This window comes from Typopeltis vanoorti, chromosome 5, assembly GCF_054136105.1.
Source record: "Typopeltis vanoorti isolate ZY-2024b chromosome 5, IOZ_Tvanoo_1.0, whole genome shotgun sequence".
NCBI classification, from domain to species: domain Eukaryota; kingdom Metazoa; phylum Arthropoda; class Arachnida; order Uropygi; family Thelyphonidae; genus Typopeltis; species Typopeltis vanoorti.
This window is the reverse complement of record NC_143553.1, coordinates 106,629,575-106,652,520: the sequence shown is the minus strand read 5'-3', so window position 1 is coordinate 106,652,520 and position 22,946 is coordinate 106,629,575. Positions and strand designations below refer to the sequence as shown.

At 37.1% G+C, this 22,946-nt stretch overlaps 1 protein-coding gene across 5 annotated transcripts in view; it reads left to right on the top strand.

The window, feature by feature from the left end:
• LOC150106709 (sodium- and chloride-dependent glycine transporter 2-like) overlaps positions 1-22,946 on the top strand; it is a 626,004-nt gene that overhangs the window by 425,367 nt on the left and 177,691 nt on the right. For all 5 annotated transcript variants that reach the window (XM_090393293.1, XM_090393295.1, XM_090393296.1 and 2 more), the window contains 2 exons: positions 2,619-2,747; positions 16,813-16,912. In XM_090393293.1, the coding sequence (XP_090249419.1) occupies positions 2,619-2,747; positions 16,813-16,912 (229 nt within the window). The remainder of the gene's footprint in view (positions 1-2,618; positions 2,748-16,812; positions 16,913-22,946) is intronic.

Here is a 22,946-nt window from a genome sequence, read left to right as displayed (position 1 = left end):
CTACACATTAAAACTGACTAATGTTATTAATGTATGAAGATTCTGCAAAAGTAAGCATATTCATTCATATCTACATATTTATTATTATTATTATTACCCCAAGATCTCATTGAGTCAAAGACTTATCTGGGAGGTCCTTTTATCTCACACATCTCATCATACCGTGTCTTAAACAGACACCACACTCTCAGGCAAGGCATTCCAATCATTCACAACTCTGCATGAAAAAAAACTGTCTCTCACTCCCCTACTCACATCCTCTTTATACAGTTTCCAGGGATGACCTCTGGTTCTCCCCTGATCTCCCACTATTCTCTGTAGAACTTCTCCACCATTGATCTTATAACAATCCCTTAACAACTTGTAGGTCTCTATCATATCTCCCTCTTTCCTCCTGTCCACCAGACTCTGCAAATTACATCTTCTCAATCTTTCCTCATACTTGACATTCCAGAGGTCAGAAATTACCTTAGTCAGTCGCCTTTGGACCCTTTCCAACATCTTTTCATCCTTCTGAAAACCTGGTGACCAAATCTGGGCACAATAGTCCATGTGTGGCCTAATCAAAGCCTTATACAATGGAACAAGAATCTCCCTACTCTACACGTCAGTGTCCTCTGCATCATTCCCAGAAGCCTTTGTGTTGTCTTCACAATTTTGGCGATGTGTTCCCCTAAATTTTAGATCCTTATCCATTATCCATTATCACCCCCAGATCTCTTATTTCCTCTACCTCCAACAATATATTCTCACCAAGCATAAATTCTGCATCCCATCTTTGTTTTCCAAATTTTAAAACCTTACATTTTGCAACATCATTTTTTATTTTGGTTTCACCAATAAGAATACAATTTGGTCGGAGGGAAAGGTTGTGCCACTTCATAAAGGAGGTGATCGAACTCAAGCATCAAACTATAGGCTTAGGTTATCAGCAAAATGACCCAGAGGAAGACCAAGATATAGGTGGATTGATATGTTACAAAGTGCCTTAGACGATAGAAATATAAGATCTGATAATGTTGGAGTCTTGACAAGTAACAGACTGATTTGGAGGAAAATTGTAGATAGGAAGTTAGTAATGATGTAATTTTTTTCATGTAGTACTATCATATCCTGTACACCCCTTGAGGGTACATGGCAGAAATTTGATGATAATGATGATGACATTTTGCAACATTGAGCTCACATCCCCATTTCCGTGCCCAATCACGCAATTTATTCAAGTCTTCTTGTAAGGCCAGAACATCTTCACTACTCTTTATGGTTCGTCCCAACTTGGCATCATCTGCAAACAACTGAATATCTCCATCCAAATCTTCATTAATATCATTAATATACAAGTTAAACAGTAATGGCCCTAAAACAGACCCCTGAGTGCTCCACTAGTGACTTTCCTTTTCCTGGATATTGCACCCCCCATACACAACTCGTTGATTCCTATCAGATAGCCAGTCTCCAATCCAATGCACTAATCTAATATCCAACCCCATCTGCTCTAGTTTGAGTGTCAACTTATCATGAGGTACTCTATCAAAAAGCCTTTGTAAAATCCAAATATATTACTGCGTATCCTTCTCCTCTGTCCAAGGAAGCAGTCACTTTATTGGTAATAAGTAAGTAGATTACTAAAACATGACCTCCCTTTAGCAATTCCATGCTATCCATCAAAGATAATACCATTGTTATTAACCCAACTCTGGATGCTAGTTCTCACAAGCGTCTCCATCAACTTAACCACAACACCTGACACACAGATAGGCCTATAGTTTGATGCTTGAGTTCGATCACCTTCTTTATGAAGTGGCACAATCTTGCCCTCCTTCCACTCCTTAAGAACCTGACCAAGTGCAAGACTCATATTAAAAAAAATATATCAAGGCAGGTGCCAACTCCCTGGCACATTCCTTCAGAATACGTGGTGATATATTATTTATATTTACATTTCTGGCTGTGGAAAAATAATGCTTTTTTTTCCCCATAAACTATTAAAAATAAAAGTTTTTATTTGTGTGATTTAGTGTTAATACAATGGTGACATAAATTAAGGCCTCTCACTGGACAAAATATGCCTGATAACCAGAAGATCCAGTTGTTCTTTTCTTTTCTTGAAGAATTAAGTGATTTCCCACCCTCTCTCTATAATTAAGTGTATGGACAATTCTATGGAAGTCCAAATGGCTTTGTCACACTCCTTAAGTAGTCATGTTATGAGACATTTCAAAATTATCTTGAAATCATCATAAAAATAAAAAATGGTAGTGAACAGCAACTGATGCTAGTAACTGTTCCCAGTTAGTCAATTCGTGATTCATTTATATTGATGTCTCTGACCTATCTTTTCCAAGCATTGGAAACTTCTGGTGTAGGCTACTAAGACTACAGATTAAAGAACATGTATTCAAGAATGATGGCACAATGGAATTCCTGCTGAGCACCAAAATTCAGCTCTCATTACCTACTTTCTTTCAAATGGCAAGTATAAATAAATAAACAACCTTGTTCCGCAAAATAGGTATCAAAAAATTGCTGTGATAAGCTAAACTATGAACAATGAGATCTTACTGTGCTGTTATCATATTTTAGAAAAACAAAAACTGATGCATTTTTTTCATTCTTAGTTTGCAGCAGTAGATGTTATTATAACTTTTCTGCTTGACCAGTTCCAAGTTTTGCGGAGAAAGAAACCCTTCGTATCTTTATCAGTTTGTAGCATTGTATTACTGGCAGGATTACCTCTAACAACTAAAGTAAGTGACTAGCTTTTTTTATGCCATATTTTTTATGCCATTTTCTTGGGAAAAGTAAAAATTTATAAACAGTGTATATAATAATTGATTGACTGAGTGGTCAGCAACTGTGCTTGAGATGTGGAGAGCAAAGAACTGCTTGCTATAGATTTGAAAGCCACTGTGGTATGAATGCCTCTGAATGTCTTTAGATGGCTTTTACATTGTCCAGAGTAACGCTCACCACCCTGCTTATTGGAGACCTGAAGTGTCTTATAAAAAGACACTTCAGGTCTCCTATATATATATATATATATATATATTCCTGGAATTCCCTTAAATGATATATTTAAGTTAGGGGGAGGCAACTATAACAGAAATAATCACAAAGTTAATCAAGCAATATTATTAGCAGAAGAAGAAGTTGCAAAAGGGAGTGGTAAGTAAATGGGTAAGAAGTACGTTTTTTGCATGAAAAGTGGTAGGAGCGTGGAATGCGTTGTCTGAGAGAGTAGTGAAAGTGCAGACAGTGGATAAGTTTAAGGAGTGGTATGATAGACTTTGTGTTGACCTCTCACAGTGAGTCTTGTGACTCCATGGAGGTAATCCTCTATGAGAGATGAATCTAGATCTCATCCTTTTCTTGACTGCATTTATTCTCAGCTTCCAAGGATGTTATTCATCCTGTCCCTCACCCTCTGTAAAATAGAAAATTCCATCTAATAGTATCCTGTATGACCCTTTCAAAGGTTTATAGGTTTCTATCATATCATCATCATCATTCCTCTTTCTCCTGTATGCGAGCATGCAATCCGCAAATTCTCAATTTCTCCTCATAATGTACACTTTACAGCCCTAATATCATCTTTAACACACTCCTTTGCACCCACCTCACTTTATCTGCATCACCTTGGAAACCAGGAGATCAGATCTGCATACAATAGCTCACATGGGGTTTGTATCAAAGCCTTGTTAAGAGGCAAAATAACTTCCTTATTCTTACATGTTATTTCAGCATTGCAATTATTCTCTGACTTGTATTAGTAATTTTTGCTCTATGGTCCCTGAATTTCAGCTTCCTATCTACTGAAACTCAAAGTTCCCTAAGCCTGATCGGTTTCACCTAGTATAATCCCACCAATATAATATGCTATTGGTTATCTCATCACATCATAGTGCATAACTTTACATTTACTAACATTGAACTGACAGCCATTTTAACGTGTTCAGATTTGCATCTTATTTAAATCATTCTGCAAGTATTACATGTCAGTTGCATTCTTGATTACCCTTCCTATTTTTGCACCATCAGCAGATAGCTGTATATCACCTGTAAAATATTTCCCAAATCATTAAGGTAAAGATTGAATAACAACGAATCAAGGACTGTTCCCTGGGATATACCACTGGTCACTGATTATTCTTGCAGAATCATCTCCCATATGGCACTTTTTGACACCTGTCAGTCAGCTATTCTCTTATCTTTTTGTAATCCAATCCTATATCCTCCAGTAGCCTTACATGTTCAATTCTGTCAAAAGTTTTAGCTAAGTCCAAAAGTATCATGGTGTATCCATTCTCTTTGTCTAACTCAACTTTAATATTATTATTATTATTACATCACACCTCCAGGGAGTCCAAAGACTCATCAAGGGAGGGTATCTCACTACTCCACCAACCTTCATCATCTAACACCAATGCCATCTACTGCTGACTACTACCACTCTTGCTTTCACAGACAATCCCAAACATCCGTGCCCACAGCGGGATTCGAACCCACAGCCTTTTGGCTGGAGAGCAGATACACTAACCACTCAGCCAACCAGGTCTGCAGATGGCTTAAATAGACTGGAAGTATTGGTAATGGACAGTGAAGTCTTACACTTTCCATTTTAATGTGGAAAGTGTAAGACTTCACTGATTGCACTTTGAGAAGAGGAGCTCATAAGCTGTGTACTATATTAATTCATGTGGACTGCAGTAAATTGATGGGACATGGATTTTTGGTAGTTGTGGATAGTGAGTTTAGAGGATATTACAAAGATGGCCTAAATAACACATACTCTTTATGTGGCTTTAATAAGGCAACATCTAGATTGCTGCACACAGATGTAGTCAACTGAATTCCCTTGGAGGGAAACCTTGAAATTGTATAAGAGTGTGGCTAACAATTGTGTTAGGACTAGATTTTTTGCTAGGATAGTGGTCAATGTGTGGTATGATTTGCTAGAGGCAGTTCTGATACTTCAGTGCAAATGAATTCAAGAAAAATTATGAGTACAGTGTTAATAATGGATAATATAAGATTCTCACAACCCAATTTTACTCCAACTAGGCTTACAATGTGAAAATATCCCAAATTGGGTCCTAATTGGCAGCTGGACAAAACTAATGATCACTCTATACGAATCTGTTGGTCCAGTTCCAGCCACAGATTCAAAGAAAGATATCAACGACTCAATTTTGAGCTTAGAAAAGTAGATAACAACTGCATTAAACAGCTGCTATTGCGGATGTGCCTTGCACAAACTCCACCCACTTCCAGGGGAGATTAAAAACCAGATCTGTGAAAAAAAACAGAGCCAGGTCAACACCACAGAACACTGGTCCTAGAACACTGACAAGCATTCAATAGGGATACAAAAGAAATATGATATATGCTTAATTGAAATCGACATTCAGAGACAAAACTTCTGTCCTTAAACACAAAGGGCCAGATGCTTTGAAAAATGACCATATGGACAGAAGCTTTTGCCGACAGCATAGAGAAGGAGTGTAATCCTAACTACACCTATGCAGATCTATACTTCATCAGTAAAGTACATACCTGGTAAGATATATGCTAAAACACACAGGCTACACAAACGTACCCAAATGACATCACCTGCTGAGGTACATAAAATCATCATGAAACTTATGAATAGCACCAAGCCCAAATGGGATTTCGAACAAAATCATTAAATGCTGCCACATAAAGCCATAATGTATTATTATTATTATTATTATTATTATTACGGGCAACTCCAGGGAATCATTAGACTCATCGAGGGAGGCCCCAAATCATTTTCATCACAACTATTCGACATTCATACAGTATCTATCATACCTCGCCTTAAACTCTTTCACTGTCACAGCATCCACCACAGACTCAGGGAGCGCATTCCACTCATTCACTACTCTAAAAGTAAAGAACCCAGCTCTAACACCTTTACTAACCACACTTTTGCCCAGTTTCCATGGATGTCCCCTAGTCCTCCCACAACCAGCCCTGTTCTCAAAAATATCTTCTGAATTAATTTTATAGAAACCCTTCAGTAATTTGAATGTCTCAATCATATCTCCCCTCCTCCGCCTATCAACCAATTTTTGCAACCCACAAATCCTCAACCTGTTCTCATACGGTTCATTCCACAGACCTGCTATCATCTTGGTCACTCGCCTCTGGATCCTCTCCACCTCCTCCCCATCAAGAAGAAACCTAGGTGACCAAATCTGAGCACAGTAGTCGAGATGAGGTCTTATCAAGGCTCGATACAGAGGAACAATAACCTGCTTGTCTCTGCTTGTCAACGTATTCTTCAGCAACCAAGTGATTTGATGAGCTGATTTGGCCACTTTTGCAATGTGTCCCCTAAATTTCAATTCCTTATCCACCAACACTCCTAAATCTCGTGCCTCATCAATTTCCTGGAGCACGGTTCCACCAATGCAGTAAACTGCCTCCCATCTTTTCACCCCAAAATGCATAACCTTACATTTTGCCACATTAAATTGACATCCATTCTCCCTAGCCCAGACCTCCAATCTATCCAAATCATCCTGCAAAATTTTGACGTCATCTGCATTCACTATTGCCCTACCCAACTTCGCATCATCCGCAAACAAATGAACTGTTCCTCTCAGATCCTTTCCTATATCATTTATGAACAAATTAAACAGCAGTGGTCCAAGAACAGATCCTTGTGGTACACCACTAGTCACAGGCTGTCTTGTGGACTCTACTCCTGAGTAAACCACTCTCTGATATCTCTCCGTCAACCACCCTCCTATCCATCTCACCAACCCTATGTCCATTCCCATATGCTGCAATTTACTGATTAGAATTCCATGTGGTATCCTGTCAAAGGCCTTAGCAAGGTCCAGCAGAATCACTGTAAACCCATTACCCTTATCCAGTTCAGCCGTCACTGTGTTATAATACGGGAGCAAGTTACTGAGGCATGACCTACCCTTCACAAAACCATGCTGTCCCCGATACAGTATCCCATTTTCTTCTATCCAATCTTGTATTTTCCTCTTGACTATTTTCTCTAAGACCTTGATAATGATTCCTGTTATGCTGATTGGCCGGTAATTTTCAACAGCAGCCTTGGAACCACCTTTGTGCAGTGGAACTATTTTCCCCTCTTTCCACCCCCTTGGGACTGACCCAGTCCTGAGGCTCAAATTAAACATAATGGTCAAGGGCACTGACAATTCTTTGGCCGCTTCACGTACGACACGAGCTGGTATACCATCCAATCCCACAGATGTATTGACATTGAGGTTCTGTAATAGACTAGTTACCTCTACCTCATTCATCACAATTCCAGTATAAGCTGTTGGTTCCTCCATTTCCGCAAAGCCACCACCTGGATGATATACTCTTGCAAAGTGCTCGCTCAGTAATTCCACAACATCGACTGATTCAGTTACCTCCCTACCCTCAGCATTTTTTAAGATCATTCTACCATGAGCATTTTTTCTTTTACTTGCAACATATTGAAAAAACTGTTTGGGATTCTCTTTAGCCTGCATGGCCAATTTCCTTTCGTAATCTGCTTTTGCTTTTCTTACCACCCTTGTTACCATCCTGGCCTGAGCTTTATACTGTTCATGCACCTGATGGTCACCCTTCTCCTTAAATTCCCTCCACAATTGTTTCTTTTTTTGCAGCTCAAGCTTAATAGTGTTATTCATCCATTTAACCCCTACCTGATTTATTATTCGGACTCTTGGTATACAGTCAACCATTGCCTCCTGCAAACAGTTCTTGACCACCTCCCATGCACCATCAACATCCAGCCCTTGCAGTTTTACATGCCATGGCATTGAGCCAAGCACACACCTAAGCTTGTCATACTTACCAGCCCGGTAATTCCACATATACCCTGTCTTAATTGTAAATTCGACTCCTTTAGCCACCTCCCAAGTCATGACCTTATGGTCACTCTCACCAATTGGTGGCAACAAGGTCATGTTCGTTACAGCCACATTCTCAGTTGCAGTTACTAGGTCCAGCACTCTCTGCCCCCTGGTATTTTCCAATACATGTTGCCGTAGATAGTTGTCCCTTAATAACTGCATAAAATCCAATTCCTTCCTCCCATGTGCCCTCTCCTCTTTCCAGTCAATATTACCATAATTGAAGTCACCCATAATAATTACCCTCCTTCCATTCATTTCTTCTATTTGCTTATGCATACTATTCCCACCATCCACTCCATCACCCGGTCTATAGCAGCACCCAATTGTATATTTTGTTCTGCTAGATTGTATCTCACACCAAACAGCCTCAAATGTGCTTTTTTCCCCATCCTGCAGTTCAACTTCTATACTCCTTGGCTGAAGCTCATCAGCTATCATCAATAACACTCCTCCCCCCTTTTTATTCACCCTGTCACTCCTGAACACGCTATACCCATCGCATTCAATCCCACTAGCTTTATCATCTTCTGTCAGCCATGTTTCACTAATACCGACAACCTGTGGCCTGGAAGTGCCAACCATGGCCAAAAACTCTTCCTTCTTGTTCCTAATACTCCTGGCATTAGTGTACATGAATCGCAGAAGCCCATTTGTATATTGTTGCTATTATTAATGCAATATTAAGATATCACTCCTTCCCTGCATGAAACATACAGTGTCACTGAGAAGTCTATATCCCTGAGATGAAAACTTTCATATTCAAAAAGGCTGCAAAATTCTTTGCAAATGCTGCTTTCCACCCCAACTTACTAATCTTCCAAGCAGTAGACTACTACAGTAAGCATGACCCTTCAAAACACAATGTCCCCAAACCATACTGAACAGATAAGTTTTTTTAAAAGCCAAGTTCAAAATGGGTGAGTGAAAGGCTCAATAACATTTCAAGTCCATATGGTTTACTACTACCTAGTGTTCAACTAAAACAAATGAATATCTCAGAAGAAGTATCCCAAAAAACCATACTGAACAAGTACATTTTTTTTTTTTATATATAAAAGGAAAAATTCATTGGCAATCAGTAGCTCACACTGGTTGAGCAAAGTGCTCAATGATATTCCTTAATCCAACAATTTTGTTGCAAATCCAGCAAAGGGATAAAGGACCACAGGTCCGATGAATCCATCTTGCCAGAACAGTTAACAGTTAACCTTGGTATCTCTTCTTGGTCTGGCTCTCATTGAAGACATTTTAATGATGTTTGTCTTTGGGTTAGATAATAATACAATCTCCTTAACAATCACTAAACAACATAACACCTTTAGTATTGCTTGTCTACCTGACACACGAATATATTTTCCTCAAGTCAGACCTGCACTTTTATACTGTTTAATAGGTACAGAAAGACTGTCCACACCTTCAAGTAGAGAATCATCACAGTAATATAAGCTTTACTTGAAATAATATTCAGGTCTTGAATTCTTTAACCATCAAACCAGTGTCATCAAACAAACATGTATATATGTCAAGGTTGCCATGGATGTAAGCTGCATTTACATCCCACTGAAATAACATTGATATGAAATTTAACATGATTGATACGTTTCATTCACATGGACATTTGAGTGGTTAATTTTTAATTCTGCTACCTAATCAAATGTGTTCAAATATAACACTGGCTAAACATCTCATAGAATAACACAATCTTAAATCCAGTTTTATATAAATTCAAGGAGTTGAATAAATTCATTGCCTCTAAAGAGAGAGAAATGTCTATTCAAATACAATATTAAGGTTCTGTCCAACAAATAACTTGTTTCTATTCTCACAAAACTATTTAAAACAGGAGAGGGAGAGAGTGTGTGTGTGTGGGGGGGGGGGGGATAACCAACAGTGAAGAAATACTTTCCAATTAGGATATATCAAAAAGAAAGTTTTCTTCTTAATCTTGGCAAATCCCAGTTGTAGAGCAGATACACTAACCACCTGGCCTGGTTGACGAAACAGATATCTGCTCTTCAACCAACAGGTTGCAGGTTCAAATCCCACTGTGAGCATGTATAGCAGTTCTGTTTTGTAGGTTTTTACCTGTCACTTAGTAGGGTCACCAATGAGAGTTTGAATTTAGGAGTGATTTTTTGGGTCACTCAGTGAGATTTTAGAGTGAATTTGTAGATCATTCAGAGTTTTCAGAGAGAAAGATACCTCCTGCACCTTACCAGCACCTCAATAAAAGTCTAAACTGGTCTAGGTAGTGGCCCTTTCCATAATGCAGAGCATTAAACACCAGAAGGTTGTGTGCTTTGCATTATAGAATACTAAGGCAATTAATGTGAAATCATTAGCATTATTATTATTGTTATTTTATTAAGAGAGACCTCCATGGAGTCAGGTACTCATCGATGGAAGTAGCATAGTCATGATGATACTTTCATGCAAACTTTGTTTGCTTACACTTGGATGAAAGATGAAACGAGAATATAATTTCTTGGCAGTTTTAATTTAACACGTTCGCTGCCATGTTACTCAGTCATAGTTTGTTCCCGCATGCCAAGCGCTTTTCGCGTCTTCAAGGTCACTACGAGTAATCTCGTAGCCAGCTTATCAGACAGAAATATGTTTCATACGCCAACTACGAGTAATCTCGTATCACTTCCATCTATATATTACATGTGCTGATGCCAGTGTTTATTGCATCTAGTTCAGTTTTAGTTTCTAGTCTCTAAGAACCGTCAATTTCGCCATGACCAGTAAAAGAAAACTTACTGATATAGAAGTAGAAGCTTATGCTAATATGAGCGATGATGAATTTCATGAAATATTTGGTTCTGATTCTGAAGATGATCCTACAGACGACTCTAGCAGTGGCTCCGATGATGAAGAAACTTTTGAAGATGAAGTTAGCAACCATCCAAATACATCAACATCAACTTATTTGAAAAATTCAGAAGAAGAGTCCCCACAGTTTGACTTTGTTGAAACTGCAGGTTTTAAAATTGACACTGGAAATTTCAGTATCAAAAGGTTAGTTGAACTTTTCTTTTCTGAAGATTTTCTCACAATTTTAGTAGAATAAACCAATTTATATGCTTTACAAAATATTGAGGAAAGCCGAGTTTAAAATTGACTTACAAATTCCGATGTTATATTACGGATTAACTCGTGCTTGGCATACGAGGTTGGTAATCGACATACGAGTATACTCGTAGTTGGCTTGTGAAGCTCATATACGAACTACGAGTATACTCGTAGTTGGCATCTGAGGCATATACACAGTATACTATATTTTAGTTGAAATTATTTCTCTTCTACCAAGAAGGGAATTAACAGACATGCTCTCTGCTTTATTCAGAATCCAAGGGTCCAAATTAAGGTAATTATACAAAGGGATAACTCGTGTTTGGCATAGGAGGTCGGTAAATCGACATACGAGTATACTCGTAGTTGGCTTGTGAAGCTCGTATACGAACTACGAGTATACTCGTAGTTGGCAGCGAATGTGTTAATTCCTAAGTGAAAAAAATTTCAATAAAAAAAAAAAGTATGAAGAAATGTTGAAGAGTAATGATGACAGGGAATCATCTTGGAAAATTCCACATTTAATACTAATATCTCTGAATCATTCATTATTGACTATAAAAGTTGTTTTCCATGATTATGATTTCATTGCAGAAACCAGAAATGAACATATGCTTTTACTAATTCCAAATATTTCTGGAGATTTTAAGATCCAGGTGTGTGGGAGGGAGCCAAACGCTTTCTTATCCATGCCATGTTTGTTTTTTGTCTTTGAATTTATGAGGATCGTTTTATCAATTAGAATCTGGTCTTTTGTTCTCCTAGATATTTTTTAAAATTGCCCTTTTGTTCAATCAGTAATTCAATGACTGACCAATTGAATGTGTTTGAAATGTGGTGCCTGGGAAAAATGGATTGTATCAGCTGGACTGAAAGAGTGACCAATAAAGAGGTTCTTAAAAGATTCAAGGTGAAAAGAGACTATATGGCTAGTATCCATAGAAGAAAAATAGCATTTATATGACATTTGATGAGGGGGGGGGTTCTTCTGGAGCTCCACAGAACAGTATTGCAGGGAATGGTGAAGGGAAGGAGAGGAAGACAAAGACCATGACTACAATGGAAAGACAACATGAAAGACTGGATGAGCAAGAGTCTGACAGAAGCAAGAGATAGAGAGGAAAGGAAGAGGACTGTTCATCTCAAAAGAGGGGGCCACAGGATTAGATTAGATTCAATCAGATAAATTTGATTATCTCATAAGTAGCGGTATATGGAATTTGCTATGATTACAGTGATCTTATGCGTAGTTGGCAGGCATGTTATCAGACATAGTTATTGGATATTATTATTATTATGTGACACCTCCAGGGAGTCCAAAGACTCATCGCCAACAGCATCAAACGATTAACCCATTCCAACTATTAACCGTGCTCACACTTGCTTAACTTTTTTCATGAGCCATTAGCAGCAAGGCTCTACCAATCGACCAACCTTTATCCCTGCTTTTCATTAACTCAGATATTATTCAGTCTACTAAGCCTGAGTGCAACAAATAATTAAACTGTTCTGCCATCTAGTCTACATTTGACCATTTAGACTGGTTAGAAGCGTTAAACAAAATTCACGTAATTTGTGTTTGCCAGGCATGCTGCTGTTTTTTAATTTTCTATGCTATTGAATTTAAGCCTCAGTACTGGGAAGGTTCCAGTGGAGTGGAATGAAGACAAAATTGTCTAACTGCATAAAGGAGACTCCAAGACAGAAGTAACAAATTATAGGCTAATTGGTATCTTAGGAGTGGTGGTTAAGGTATTAGAGAAATTGGTAAAAGACAGAATTCAGAATTGTATGAATATAAATGTAATACTTTATAAGTGACAGCATGGTTTATTATCATCATCATCATCAAATTTCTGACATGTACCCTCAAGGGGTGTACAGTATACGATAGTACTACCTGAAAAATTTACATCATTATTTTTTTTCTATCTATAATTTTCCTCCAAAGCAATGTGTTACCTGTCAAGACTCCAACATTGTCAGATCTTATATTTCTATCTTCTAAGGCACTTTTTACCAGGATATCAATCTACCTATATCTTGGTCTTCCTCTGGGTCTTTTTCCTTCCAAATTGGCAGAAAACACTTGTTTTGCTAATCTTTCCTCTCCCATTCTGTTTACATGACCATACCACCTGAGATTAGCTCTGCTCACACATTCCTGCTCACATCCCCTAATCTTTCCCAGGACTCTCATATTTGCGGTCTCTAGCCTCTGGTCAAATGTTTTACTTCTAACCCAGCTCTCAGATCCATAATTTAAAATTGGTTTGAACACTGTCTTGTATATAACTAATTTAGTGTTTTGACTAATTTCTCTCTTATTCCATATAAATTTATTCAGTTGATTTCCTAGCATACTAGCTTTGTTGATTCTGTTGTCTATTGCCTTCTACAAAAGATAAACTGTCATCACTGTCTTTGGCTGGTGTTTACCAAATTCCTTGTGAATGCGATGTTTCTTATTTTGGACAAACTGGCCGTTATGTGGGAAAAAGAATCAAAGAACATCGATATTATATTGATTACAACAAACCTTGGAAGTCTGGTCTAGCACAACACAGTATTACCACTACCCATAATATCCAGTGGGATAAAGCTATTCTCCTTCATAGATGTAGGTTTAAATATGAACGCCTCTTTAAAGAAAGTTGTGAAGCTTTTTTACACCGACCGAATTTAAATCGAAATGATTGTCTCTCTCTCTCTCAAAGATCTGGGAGACTTTTATTTTATGTAATCATTTAAAAAACTAATTATCTTAAATATTAATTATTTATTAATTTCTTTCATTTCCTAGCTCGCAACAACATTGTATTTTAATAGGTGATCCACCGAATGTTCGTTATTTGTATTCCATTCCTATCTGTTTGTAACACTGAAGATGTGCTATTAGTTTTAGTATGAAATATCTACCTTATTTATTAATTAAAGTTATTACTGTGGACGTACGTGTTGTTTTTAATAATTATACTATGCCACAGGTTCCTCTAAAAATATTTCCATCTTTAATTTACCATCTTCACTAAAAGTCATGCCTAAGTAGATGAAATGTTTTACTTGTTCTATAAGTTCTCCATGCAGTTGATATTTTCAATTTTTCTGCCTATTTTCATTGTTTTGTCTTGTTATTGCTGACCTTCATACCATATCTATTACAACAGTTTCAATTTAGTCAGGGAACCTTGCAGACTTATACAGATTTATTTATGAGTATAACATTGTCTGCATAAAGTAAAGAACTGAGATTAACATCTCCAATTTTGATATCAGGTTTAATACCACTTTTCTTCATAATGTGATCCATATAGATAATGAATAACAGAGGGGATAATGTACATCCTCTGACACCAGATTTAACATTAAACCATCTTCCTGTACTTCCTTCAATTCTAACTGCTGACTTACAATTCAAAAATGAAGTATTTGCATGATATAATCCCCATAAACACCATACAACTGTAGCTTTTTGAATAGCTTCTCTCATGGCAACTTGTCATATACTTTTTCCACATCTACTAAACTTAAATACAGATCTTTGTTATATTACCATGATTCTCAACTATCTGTCGTAAAGTGAATATCTGATCCTGACAGCCTCTATTTGGCCTGAATCCAGCTTGTTCTTCACTGAGCTTCTCTTCAACAATCCTGCTGAACTGTTTCTCAAATATACTGGCATAAATCTTACCAGGAACACTCAGTAGAGAAATATGTAATTCTCACATTCCGTTTTATTTCCCTTTTTATATATAGGTACTATGAGAGCTCTACTCCAATCATCTGGAATTTGTCCCTCTGTCTAGGCCTTCTGAACTATGCAGTGTAGCCACTAAACACCTCCATACTTGAGCATTTTGGGTCAAATATCATCTACACCAGCTGCCTTTCCACATTTTGATGACTTTTTGTGCTTCAAGTATGGATATGTATTCTGGATTGCATGCCTGGTCAGTGTTTATTATCACTGTGCTGTCACTGATTGTTTCATTTAGCAATTTTTCAAAATAATTATTCCATACTTCAAGGATATCTTTTTCTCCAGTTTTCAGGTTCACCTTTATCATCTCTAATTCCTTTTACAGCATTCCATCCTCCATTTCTGAGCTTCTTCAACAATCTTCAGAATATCTTGCCACCTTCCTGATATTTATTTCCTATGTTCTTACCAAAGTCTTTCCATGACTTTTGTTTAGCTAGTTTTACACAGTGTTTAGCTTTCTTACATTTGTCTCTGTATTCTCTAAGAGTACAAGCTGATTTATTTGCCAGGAACTTTTGATATGCTTTCTTCTTTTCCTACACTGCCTCTTTAACTTCCCATGTCCACCATGGAGTTCTGATTTTTTGATCCTTGCAGACAACCCACTACATGCCTCTCTGGCTGAATCAATCAGTGATTTCTTCAGGGCTTGCCAATGAATCACCAAGGTTTGGTTCCTATTTTCAAACTCTTTCATTTTTTCTTGAATAATACTTGTGTATTTTAGTCTACAGTTCACATCTGAAAGCTTCTCAACTTTTATTCACTTTAAAACTTTCTTACATGTTCTTCTTTTCAATGTGAAATTCAGTTTAACTTGCTCCAGACTAAACAGTGATTGCTTCCTATTTCAAATCCTCTGTAGAGTCTAGTGTCCTGCACCAGTAAGAAGACATCACTATCAACAATAACATAGTCAATTAGACTTTTATTATTCCTTGCCTTTTTCTCTCCATGTGAATTGCACATTTTTATGTTGGAACATTGTGTTAGTAATAACCAGTCCATGTCCATTATTTGCCATTTGCCATTATTATTAGCTTTGCTCTCTTCTCCAAATTTTCCCAAAATATTTTAATGTGTCTGACAATCATTTCCTACTCGGCTATTTAGATACCAAACAAGGACCAACTTTTCATTTATCATTGTGTCAGTTGATTTCTCTAAAGCCTGAAAAAAATTCCTCCACTTCTACTTTAGTATAACCTTCTGTGGGATAGGCACAAATAAGTCTCGTTGTCTAGTTCTTCATTCTGATATTTGCTCACATCACTCTACTTGAAATTGGCAGGCAATTTCAAGTAGAGGCTAATCAAGAAGATTAATGTGAGGCTAAATATGAGGCTAATCAAGAAGATTAGCCTCATATTTAGTGTTGAATACTATGGCTACTCTTTCATTTCCTTGATTGTCATTGCCCGAATATAACATTTTGTACTTATTGCTCAGAAAAGATCTCACCAGTTTTTGTCTTTTTTGTTTCAGTCATCCCTATTATGTCGATCTAGTACTTATCCAATTCCTCAGCTAGCTTTTTTTGCCATCCAGGCTTCTTATGGTGATAGTACCAATCTTGAACTCTGGTGATGCTGAGTTGGGGTGTGTTTCAGGATTTGTTCCAGTAGTTGACTTTTTTTTTTTTTTGCTGTTTGTCCTGGTTCCCTGGTAAAAACAATGGGAGCCTTTTTAATCGGGTGGCGCCTCAGCTGGCATGAAATTCTGTCATGTTGTACCACCATTTTATATTTTGGTTTAAGCTAATGAGAATACAATTTGGTTGGACAAATCCTAAATTGCCAGCCCATCCTTGTTCATTCAGTTTTCAGATAGATACCAAACAGGGTGCACCATAAAAAGGTGTGGATTGGACATTAAGTCAGAAATACTGGTCGGTTCTCTGCATTCCTCTAAAGGCTGTGTGAAGGTCTCCTGTGCGTTATACAGCTTTGACCCTTAAGCACCCCATTATTTATTATTATTATTATACTCTTTGTATTGGCACATAATTGCAATATTTCTTCATTCTATAAATAATATATTTCATATATCTACTTCTAGGGAGGAATCTATTTATTTGAAATGATGAATGCATATGCAGCTGGATGGTGTTTCTTGATTATAGGCTTCTTGGAATGTATAATTATTGCATATCTTTACGGTGAGAAGTTTTGCCTATCATGGTATTTTAAAATCATTAAATAACATTATAAATGTTCATAATGGGTAAACTTTGTATATTCATACCATCAGTTGAAAGGTGATCCAGACACTAATCCTACTTTTTAAACATTTACATTACTATCCTTGTCTGCAGAGTTTGTAACTGACCGCTGCATATTATGAGTGTATTGAATGTACGTAAAAACAAAGTTTGAAGCCTTTTTATTATTAGTTAATACTAGCTGTAGATGGAAATATGAAAACATGACTTTTAACATAAGCCTATCTGTTTATATGGTTTGATACAGGGAATAGCTATAGGATCCCCCCCCCTTCCCCCATCTCTAGCCAATTGCTTTATGGAACATTTCGAACAACATATTCAGGACTTTTTTTTCATCTAAACCATCAGTTTGTTACAGATATGTTGATGATGATGTGTTTACTGTAGGGAGCTCCTCCTTGTCTGATCTTCATGGATTTCTTGAAAATATTAATTCAATAAACCCAGAATCAAATTTACCGTGGAAGTAAAACAACAATTGTCTTCCTTTTCTGGATGTTCTCATTCTATGTCAAACAAATGGTAATTTACAGTTCTCAGTATATTAAAAAACCTACTCATACTGGTAAATACATTCATTTTAACTCTCATCATCACCCTTGTCAGAAATATGGTATAATCAAATCCTTAGTTGACCAGAGCCCATAAAATTTTTTTCTACAGATTCTCTTCTAAACAAAGAACTTTTATTATCAGACCTACCTTTATTGTTAATGGTTATAATGAAAAACTATCGAAAAAAATAATTGATAATTATGGCCATCGTCCTGACCCTCCTCAAGTAGAAATTACAAGAATTTGTATTCCATGTGTTAAGGGACTTTCAGATAAAATAGCAAGATTACTTTGACAGATTAACATACGTCACTTTCTATCCAGTTCACAAACTTAATCTTTCTTTCTTTCTTAATCTTTTCTCTCTTTTACCTTTACGGTGTTGAGGGTTTCTATTCCTTATAACCACAACCATTATACGAGGATAAAGAGTAGTAGAGAAAGGCGAAGGAGTAATGAAATAATAATATTGAAATACGGCGGTTGGCCCTATCCCATGTATGCAGTGTACCCTATGTCTGTAGAAGCGTTATGTTTTTAAGTCCGGTTTGCCTGCTTGTGGGAGGAAAAAACCCCAGATAAACTGGGGAGAAAACCTGCAATCTATGCCCAAGACTGGCTAACTTGGCTATGTCTGAAAAAGATCCTAAGCTCCTCACATCAGTGATGGGAATTGAACCCAGGACACTTCTTTCCCAGACATATGGTTATGAAGCACATAGCCACTTGACTAACCATGCTGATTCGCAAACTTAATGCATTCCTTATCTCATCAAAAGACAAATATCCTCCTCTATCTTACCCTGAAGTTTACAGAATCCCTTCTCTTTTTGGCTTAAGTTATTATGAACAAACTAGTCAATCTGCACAAATTTATCTTGAAGAACATCAAGAATACTATGGGTATTATTTCTGGGAAAATTCCCATATCACTCCTCTAAAATAAACTATTATTTTAATGGCTAATATATCCTACTTTTTGTTTGAAATGAAAGTAGGCTACATTAGCCATTAAAATAATACATCAAGAATATATTTCTCTTAACTAACCCAACAAATCCAGTTTAACAAGCCATGCTTTATCTACAAAACACAGGATTCAGTGGAACAAAACCAAAATATTACACAAAAGTCTTCAAAATGTCACTCTCAAAAAAGTTAAAGTGGAAAAGAAATGCAAATTCATTTGTAGCTGGACAAATGTGTTGAAATGCCAATGCCATTATTATTATTATTATTATTATTATTATTACGGGTATCTCCATGGAGTCGGTAGACTCATTGCGGGAGACCCAAATTATCAAAACAATATCTATCATATCTGTTCTTGAATTCATTTACAGACAATGAACTCGCAACTGAGTCAGGCAATGGATTCCACTCATTCACCACCCTCTAGTGAAATTAAGAGAGAGAGGGAGAGTGTGTGTGTGGCTTGTTATTTTCACTATCTATTGTGAACTTAGGCTACCACACACACACACACACACACACACACACACACACACACACACACACACACACACACACACAAACACACATTGAGTTTTAGACTGGAAACTTATGTATGAAATATTTTTAAGCTCACATGGCCTAACCAAAATTAGAGCGAATATTGTTGATGGGACTGTGGATCATCTTTTTTCTTTATACTTCCTCGTCATCTTCATCTTTATCTGTCTACAGCTTCTGTTTAATGATGCTATTCATCCATCTAATTCCTGTGATTTATCCTTCTTACTCTGGGCATGTAGTCTGATACTGCTTTCTTAAAACACTCCCATGCACTACCAACATCTATCTCCTCAAAATTCTTATGCCTTGGCACTGCTGAAAGCTGACTCCTCACTTTGTCATAATCACTTGGTTTTTAATTACACATGCATCCCTACTTTGCAGAAGATTCTGCATGTCTAGCAGTTTCCCAGGTCAAGACTATGTGATCACTTTCCCAAAGCAGAAGCAACCTAGCTAGTTGTTGGTTATTGTTAAGTTCTCTGATGCTATGGCCACTCACAAACCTCATGTTTCCTCCATTACAATGCTGTGTAGGTAATTATTTTGTAGCAACTGCTTAAATTCCATTTCCTTCACTCCATATGATCATTCCTTCTCACAATCTCCATAGTTGAAATCACCCAAAATCATTAGGAGGGATTTCAATTTACTTATGTATACCATCTACTTTCTTCCTTATATCAAAGCAGCATATATATCAGCATAATTATACATTCATCCTGTTAGCCTTTATCGCACACCATATATTAACTGGCTCTGCATCTCTATCTTTGTGATATACTTGTACTCTTTTTGGCTTTAATTCTTCTGCTATCATTAACAATACCCTCCCCCCCCTTCATCCTGTTTCTTCTGGAAATAGAATAGAATTATAGGAATATAGGAATTTATTATAGGATAATATAGGAACTATGTTATCCTTGGTCAACCAAGTCTCACTAATGCCTATAACTTTGGGCCAAGTTGAGCTGTTACCAATGCCAAAAACTAATAATCTTTATACATATAAAAGTATGTACACTTATAAAAGTATAACCTCTCTAAACACCCTTGTACAACCTCCTTAACACCTTGTGCTGCTTAGCACTCTAAAGTTAAGAGCCTGGGAAGCTACATTCAGCATCATCTGATCACTGTCCCACTTACTAATAGGCTGCCTGAACCCACACTCACATGTATTCCCCTCCCCACGCACACACATTCTAGTTTCTCCCTGACTTTGCACTCTTGAACTCTTAGTGAACAATACTTTATCAAGATTCCTAATCCTAAATTTATTCAAATGCAAGCCATCCATTTTATATAAATCTTTCCTTGAATCAAATTTACTGCACACATTCACCACACCATTCCTCTTGCAGAATCTGTGTACTGACTCATTCACAATCATAGCTCTCCATCTCAGCTAGCCTCTGTCATACTATGGCAACAAAAAATATGAGACCTAATTCCCCCTCCCCATTTTTATTATTTGTGTACAGTTTTAACCCATAACTAAGCACATCTCATAATTTTTCTAAAATAATATTTATCAATCTTTAAGAATAGTTACAAATCCCATTGAGAGATACGTAATAATGATATACACGTAATAATGGCATACAGATATGATTTTTTTTTTTTTTTGACAGCATGTAGAAATTGATATTTACATTGATGTTGGTTGCATTTTAATATCTGTGTTGGAAATTGTACAGTATTAATTGATCATTAATATATATGAGCTTTAAAGCTGTTTAATAAATATCCCATCGGCTTTAAATTTAGCGTAAATTATCACCTGTAAAGAGAATGGGATCCATATACATAAATAGTACATAGTAATCCCAAGCTTTCACTGATAGTGTTGGCCTTAGTTATTGTGGTTTCTCTGTTTTATATTGTTCAGATGTTATCTTCTGCTTTATTAATTGTGTTGATACAGCTTTCACAGTTCATTGTTTAGTGATATGTAGCAGTTTAGATGTTTTAGATTCTCTGATGTTTTTGAGTCTGGCGTGCAATGTTCTCTCATGACTGTTCTATTGTGCATTGTTACAGTAATCCGAGACACCACCATACTATCATTAATTTCTTAGTGATAGTATGGTGGTGTCTCAGATTTTGTATTCTGCAGATTTTGCCTGTGGGTTTTAATTATTGTCTGGTGTATGTTAGGCCTCCTAAGTAATGTTGAAATAATTCTTCTGTATAAATTTTCTGATTTTGACACATGCTTTTTTTGCACTGTTTACAAAATATATATATATATATATTAAAAAAAAGCCATCTGTCAAAATAGATGGCATTTTTGTCTATTTTAGGCTGTTATACAATATCAAATTACAAATTCCATTATTATTATTATTAAACACCAGACCTCTGTGGAGTCAAAAGACTCACTGAGGGAGGCACACAGTCTTATGCACAAAGTCCATTAAACCATGCTTTAAACTCATTCAGGACATCTGCATTCAACACAGTATCAGGCAACATGTTCCATTCACTAACCACTCTCCATGCAAAGAATCTGCTCCTTGTGTCCCTATTCCCATCCTCCCTGTACAGCCTTCCAGGGATGTTCTACCATATTCTACCACCTTGCCCTATTCTATGAAAAATTTCTTTCACATTACCCTGGTAATAACCCTTTACCAACTTTAATGTTTCGATCATATCCCCTCTCTTCTTCCTATTCACAAGGCTTTGAAAACTGCATTCCCTCAATCTGTCTTCATATCCCACACCTCAAAGATCAGTTACCACCTTAGTCATTCTTCTCTGGGCTGTTTTCAGTATATATACAGGGTGTTCGGGATAAATTTGACAGTTTCGTAAGGAAAAAGAAAATCTTCTTTGTATCTATTAAATTTAATGAATTGACAAAAAAACATTACAGGCAGAGTTAATTACAATACTATCAACAAGATTTACTCAAAATAACCACCATTAGCATCGATCACAGCTTCAATTCTGCTTCGGAACCTCGAACAAGCTGATGCTACAGTCTCCCTGGGAAGGGCCGCAAAAACTGTTTTAATTTTATCCATTAACTGGGCTTTTGTATTACTGGAAGTGCGATTGGTGTCTTTTTCAACTGCGCCCCATACAAAATAATCCATGGGGTTAAGGTCTGGGGAGTTTGAAGGCCAAACATTTGGACTGGTGAAGTCGTAGAAATTTTCAGACAACCATTTTTGACTTTTCCCAGAGGTGTGGCAAGGGGCCGAATCCTGCTGCCATACATACGGCCTACCATTGCCTACCCTTGTTATCCAGGGCTTGACTACAGTTAGCAACTCCACGAACAAAGCCCGAATTCCAATGCCAGGGTTCTTCAACACCTGTTCCTGCAGATTTGCGAGGAATTCTGCTGTACGAACGCAATCAGATCGTCTGCTAGGGATCTTTCTTCTTGCTACATCCTCGTAGTCACCATTGCAAGTCTCTAGTTCATGCCTGATTGTTTTTACTGTATTCAGGGAGCATTGGGCAGCAGTCGTAATATCCTTATTTTGATGGCGGGCACGAATCATCATGATACAAGTTATTCTCTTCCATGATTCAGGTGGGTTCCAGCTATCCATCCTTTCTGACATCTTGTATGTGAATGAAGAAGGGTCCAAACTTTTAAATGAAGAGAAGTGTGTGTTAATACATGTAACTTACGGAAAAATATAATTAATTATAAATATGTCAAATTTATCCCGAACACCCTGTATATGCTCATCACCATGAGAAGCAGGAGGCCAAATCTGTGCACAATAATTCATATAAGGTCTGATCAACACCTCATACAATGGAACCAGAACCTCTTTATTCCTGCATGTCCTTCAGTTGTGCAATGTGACCTCTGAAATTCAGATCCTTGTCCACTACCACTCCAAGGACTCTTGTTTCCTCGACTTCATCTAAA